At 33.3% G+C, this 6,000-nt stretch overlaps 1 protein-coding gene across 2 annotated transcripts in view; it reads right to left on the minus strand.

Moving 5' to 3' along the window:
• Positions 1-514: 514 nt before the first annotated feature.
• wwp2 (WW domain containing E3 ubiquitin protein ligase 2) overlaps positions 515-6,000 on the minus strand; it is a 70,585-nt gene continuing 65,099 nt past the window's right edge. For both annotated transcript variants that reach the window (XM_056451369.1, XM_056451370.1), the window contains 4 exons: positions 5,806-5,910; positions 5,627-5,723; positions 4,185-4,257; positions 515-4,100 (listed from right to left, as the gene is read on the minus strand). In XM_056451369.1, the coding sequence (XP_056307344.1) occupies positions 4,001-4,100; positions 4,185-4,257; positions 5,627-5,723; positions 5,806-5,910 (375 nt within the window). In that variant the 3' untranslated portion in view covers positions 515-4,000. The remainder of the gene's footprint in view (positions 4,101-4,184; positions 4,258-5,626; positions 5,724-5,805; positions 5,911-6,000) is intronic.

The following is a 6,000-nucleotide window of genomic DNA, read 5'->3' on the forward strand; positions in this document are numbered from 1 at the left end:
CTCGGAGGAATATTTCCAGCACCTTGTTAAATCTTTACCATGAAGGATTAAGGCAGTTCTGAAGACAAAAGAGGGTCCAAAGCGGTACTACTAAGGTGTACCTAATAAACTGCCATTGAGTGTACATGTATGCATGTAATATATGCAAGAATGCTTTTTTTCTGTTAAATTATTGTTCTGTATTGTAAAAGAAAAGTAAATAAAAATAAAAGTGAATAAAAAAAGTAAAAAAAATAATATTAATTAATTAATAATAATATTATTAATTAATTTATAATAAGTAAAAAAAAATATATTTAAATATAAAAGTTATTTTAAACAATCACACTTTATAATATCACAGTTCTTTATTTTGCTTGGTGATTTAAACATTAAACGTAAATATTAAACTGTAATTATCCAAACCTTGATATTTTGATGATTCTTTCATTAAAACCGCTGGTTGCACTGCTGAAAAACACCATGAGATACAAGAGTTTGGCTGAATTGTTTGCAAATAAAATGATTGATCTAGTCACAGTCCATATCTGGCTTTATTTCAACTATATACAGTGTATCATGGCATGTCACAAAATAACAAAATCACGTCTGGTCAACTTTAAAACAGTCACGTTCTCCATTGATGGTCCTCTCGAGTTCATCTTAAACACATCCTGAATTGACAGATCTGCGCTCGTCGTTTTATTATCGTTAATAGCTGTGATATTTCAATGCTGCATCATGAGGGGGAAATCACGCTTTTATTTTGGCGATTCAGGGAATTCATTTTGCAAATCTGCCGGCTCGAATGCCTCGTCTGCATTAAGGAGTAAAGTCATCATTCCCTGAAGTGGAAACATGAAATATTACACTGGAAGAGTTCGTTGATCGGCTGCTGAGCTTATCTGCTTAAAAGAAAACAAGGTAAACCTCACGTCATCCCAAACCAGCTCGCAGAAAACCCAAAAAAATTGCACTTTTGCTTTTAAGACTTCGCTGACGGTAAAGCGTTTCGTAGGGCTGAATGATTTGGGGGACGTCTTGACAGGTCGATGCTACGTTTACACGACAATGCGTTTTTAAAAGGTTTCACGTTTACATGTCAATGTTTACAAAATGATATGCGTTTACACATCCGCGAAAATGTTGATTTATCTCAGTATACTTGATTTAAAAGTCTACGAAGTTGCTGAGACTCATTTATTTTCAGTAGGAGGCGTGGCTTTCATTTTGCGCATCACTCCCTCATATTAAACTAATTGTAAAAGGGGCGTGGCTAAGAATATTGTGATTGACGTCAACAATTTTTGTTAATTAACTTGCACGGATTAATTGTTCACCTAAAGAATAACAACGTCAGCTAGCAAAACAAACTTAATACATTTTGATTTCACGCGAATTCGATTTCACTTTTTTGATCACGTAGGCGCAGTAGTATAATAGTGAACAAAGGTGGCAATATTCATTCATTCATTTATTTTCCTTCAGCTTAGTCCTTTTATTCATTAGGGGTTGGGTGGCAACATTAGTAATATAATAAAACAATCACTAATAAAACGTGCAATCCAACGCAAGCGATGCGCTGTATTTAGTTTATGTCTCAGTAAAGTTTACTAATATAAAATAATATTTTACAGCTGTTTGCATCAAATTGTTGAAAATAGTATTGATAACCGTACTGACAAGTGGTATCGGAATCAGTATTCCATATCAATACAATCTAAACCATATCCATCTCTAATTACGTAAGCTGTCATAGTTTTCAAAGACTCTATTTTCGTGTGTTTACATTGACACGACAAGGGCGACGTTTTCAAAAACGTACGTTTTTCAGTCACAAAAATGTTATGCGTCTACTTGCGTTTGCTTACAAGTCTTTGTAAACAGCTTTAAAGCAAAGTAACTTATCAAATTGTAGAAAATAGTATCGATAAACGGTATCAGATTTGATAACAGTAAAACCGAAAAAATAAATAAATACTCATCCCTAATTACGTATACTGTCATCATTTCAAAGACTCTCATTTTTGGTTGTTTACACAGATGCGGCAAGTGCAGCGTTTTCGAAAACTCACGTTTTTTAGTCACAAAATCGATATTATCATGTAAACGAATAAACAAAACACATAAAACTTTTCCGCATTTTCGGCTGAAAACACTGATCTGTAAACGACCCGAGTACAAACTTTAGTCACAAAAACTTTATGCACCTACTTCCGTTTGCTTAAAGGTGTTCGTAAAACAGCTGTAAAACAATAAAGTAACTGATCAAATTGTAGAAAATAGTATGGATAAACGGTATCAGATACAATAACAATGAAATCGAAAAAAAATACTCATCCCTAATTACGTATGATGTCATCATTTTCAAAGACTCTCATTTTCGAGTGTTTACAAAGATACCACAAGGGCGGCGTTATTCAAAAACTCACGTTTTTCAGTCATAAAAACTATGCGCCTACTTCCATTTGCTTACAGGTCTTTCTAAACAGCTGTAAAACAATAAAGTAACTGATCAAATTGTAGAAAATAGTATTGATAAACGGTATCAGATTCAATAACAATAAAATCGGAAAAAATACTCATCCCTAATTACGTATGATGTCATCATTTTCAAAGACTCTCATTTTCGAGTGTTTACACGAACAAGACAAGGGCGGCGTCTTTCAAAAACTCACGTTTTTCAGTCAAAAACTTTTTGAGCCTACTTCTGTTTGCTTAAAAGTGTTTATAAACTTATAATAAGGTAACAATAATAAAGTATCTTGACATTTTCAACATTGTTTCAAATCTTTTTGTCTTTATAGATCAAATTGTAGGGATTGTAGTTGTAGGGATAGTAGTTTAAATTGTTTGAATCACTGAATGCCTCAATTGTAAGTCGCTTTGGACAAAAAAAAGTATAAATAACAGTATCGGTAAGTAGAATCGGAATCAGTATCGATATCAATAAAATCTAAACGATATCCATCCTTAATTACGTAGGCGGTCATCGTTTTTAAAGACTCTCATTTTCGAGTGTTTACGCGAACACGACAAGGGCGGCGTTTTCAAAAACTCGCGTTTTTCAGTCAAAGCTTTATGAGCCTACTTCTGTTTGCTTAAAGGTGTTTATAAACGTATAATAAGGTAACAATAATAAAGTATCTTGCAACTTTCAACATAGTTTCACATCTTTTTGTCTTTATAGATCAAATTGTAGGGATTGTAGTTGTAGGGATAGTAGTTTAAATTGTTTGAATCGCTGAATGCCTCAATTGTAAGTTGCTTTGGACAAAAAAAAAGTATCAATAACAGTATCGGTAAGTAGAATCGGAATCAGTATCGATATCAATAAAATCTAAACGATATCCATCCTTAATTACGTAGGCGGTCATCGTTTTTAAAGACTCTTATTTTCGGGTGTTTACACAGATGCGGTAATGCAAAAACTCACGTTTTTCAGTCAAGAAAATGCTATAATCATCTAAACAAACAAAATATATAACATGTTTCCTAATTTTTGTCTGAAAACGTTGTCCTGTAAACGACCCCCGAGTTCTAACTTCCCTCTAAAGCGGTCAAATTTCACACGAATTTGATTTCACTTATTTGATCACGTAGGCGCAGTAGTATAATAGTGAACAAAGGTGGCAATATTCATTCATTCATCTTCCTTAAGCTTAGTCCCTTTATTCATTAGGGGTTGGGTGGCAACATTAGTAATATAAGAAAACAAACACTAATAAAACGTGCAATCTAAAGCAAGCGATGCGCTGTATTTAGTTTATGTCTCCGTTAAGTTTACCAATATAAAATAATATTTTACAGCTATTAGTCTTTTTGCTGTCAAAAGCTCATTAAATCGGCATAAAACATCATTCTGATTGTGCACAGAAACATAACAGCGTATCTGTTTGAAATGACGTGAGGCTGAATAAATAATATTTAGGGTTTTCAGGTAAACTAGTAACTGAAGTGTAAATCTGCCGTTCGCTCCACATTAGTGGTATTCATGTCCAGGTGGAAACGTCTCACTCCATCACTCCTGTCCAAATCCCTCAGTTTCCTCAATGGCGAATAGAAGCTTTTCTCGGAGCTGTTCCAGGTTTTTATACGGAGGCAAATCCAGGCGGTTAAAGCTGAGAACGACAGAAGGAACGAATAAGTCACAGCTCAATGAGAGCATGTTTTAATAGTCATCCAGATTTTATTTCGAGTCTCACCATGTATGACTTCTAGGCAGCCATGTTTCCTTTCCCACTTTGTCTATGCAGAACTTCTGTGGGCCATTACTTCCTGGAAAACGAGATCAACAAATGCATATTTTGAGTTTGGATATATTGATCAAACTTTTTTTTTCCTTTGCAGTAACTCTATTATGGTATATTAAAAGTTACATTAATGAAATACACTAATTATTTGATATTTATATACAGCTATGAAGAAATAATCCCACTTTAAAACACTTGGAAATTCTCTGGATTTACAATTTAGAGTCAGGTTTTTAAGTAAAATGTACTTTTGTTTCACAAATACTTCTAAAATGTCAAATAAAAGCATCATGTTTATTTATAGACAACACAATAGCAATGTTTTAACTCCAGAAAGGTTAAGAAAACAATAGTGATGTAATCCAGACTTTCAACAAACATGTGAAAAAACAAACAAGAACACTTGGTATTTTGACCATTGTGATCTTCTGAAGAAAAACATATTGCTATTTTTATTTGAGATTCAGAATAAATTGTTAATAGACAAAAACAATAATATAACAGATAATATTTTTACCTAAATCCAAACCTAAAACGTTTTTCTCATAGATGTGTATATATAGTGAGCTTTTTTCTAAATTCCCTATCAAAAATGTTGTCATGTGTAGCGCAAAACAGCATCTGTACAAACTAACAAGATCTCTATTTTCCATGCATGTTTATTTGAACTTTTAGACGACACATTATGCTCAAAAAATCTATATTTGGTGGAGAAAAAAAATTAATAAAAAAAATAATAATAAATAAAAAAAAAAAAATCGCGTTTTTCACCAAAATAATTGGAAACGCAAATTTTGACGAGTCAATTTCTGGAGGAAAAAATCCTTTAAATCACAATATATTCATTAAAATTTTAGAAAAATGTTATCAGACATTAATAATAAAAACACACACATATAGTGTAAAAAGCGATTAGACTACTTTAAAAGTGAGTAAACCAGCTGCCTTAAAATTATGTAAATGAAATATATGCATAATTATAAAAATTAAGTCAACTTAAAGAGTTCCAAACTACACAGAGTTTACTCTTTTTATTAAGTAATGCAACTATTCGCTTTTTTTACACACAGACACTTGGCAAAACATTACTTTTACTCTAACGTAGTGTCCTAAAATCTTTTTCTGCACATATCATCCACATCTGTGACTCTATTTATAAACAGTTTCTATTTCTGCGACGGCGAGGCTGAACAACAGCATAAACTACTATGATTATGATCACCCTCAGGTACCAACTATGGGCTTTATTCAGTGTTAAATGTTTGAAAACCAATTTACATGGCATTTATTGCCAGACTGAAAGCGGATAGTCAGATCTATGAAGATAAAATAACTAGCAAATAAGTTGACGCATAAAAAAGTTGTCTTACAGTAAATGATAGACTATTATATACCTATCAGTTCGGCAAATCCTCCAACCGGCAGTCGACAAGTTCCTGTGACGAACTGGAGGAGTCGGATTCTCTTCTCATTGTCCATTTCCTTCACCACCTGCAGATCACAGTAAACACACAGTAAAAACACAGTAAAAACAGCACAGAAAGGCACGCATAAGGCTGAGCGAGTGCATTACCTGCCAGAACCAGTGGATTTGTTTGCTGTTTTTGGTGTAATGTCTATAGATGGTGTTTTTCTGCCAGTCGTTCAGATCGATTTCTTGCATCCCGCACAACATCAGCTGAAACAACAGACATGCCGTTAACCGTATTATACAGAAAAAACATCTAAACATAAATAGGTAAAGCTGAAGATGATGCCGCTAATTACG

Source organism: Danio aesculapii, chromosome 25 (genome assembly GCF_903798145.1).
Source record: "Danio aesculapii chromosome 25, fDanAes4.1, whole genome shotgun sequence".
Classification (NCBI taxonomy): Eukaryota; Metazoa; Chordata; class Actinopteri; order Cypriniformes; family Danionidae; genus Danio; species Danio aesculapii.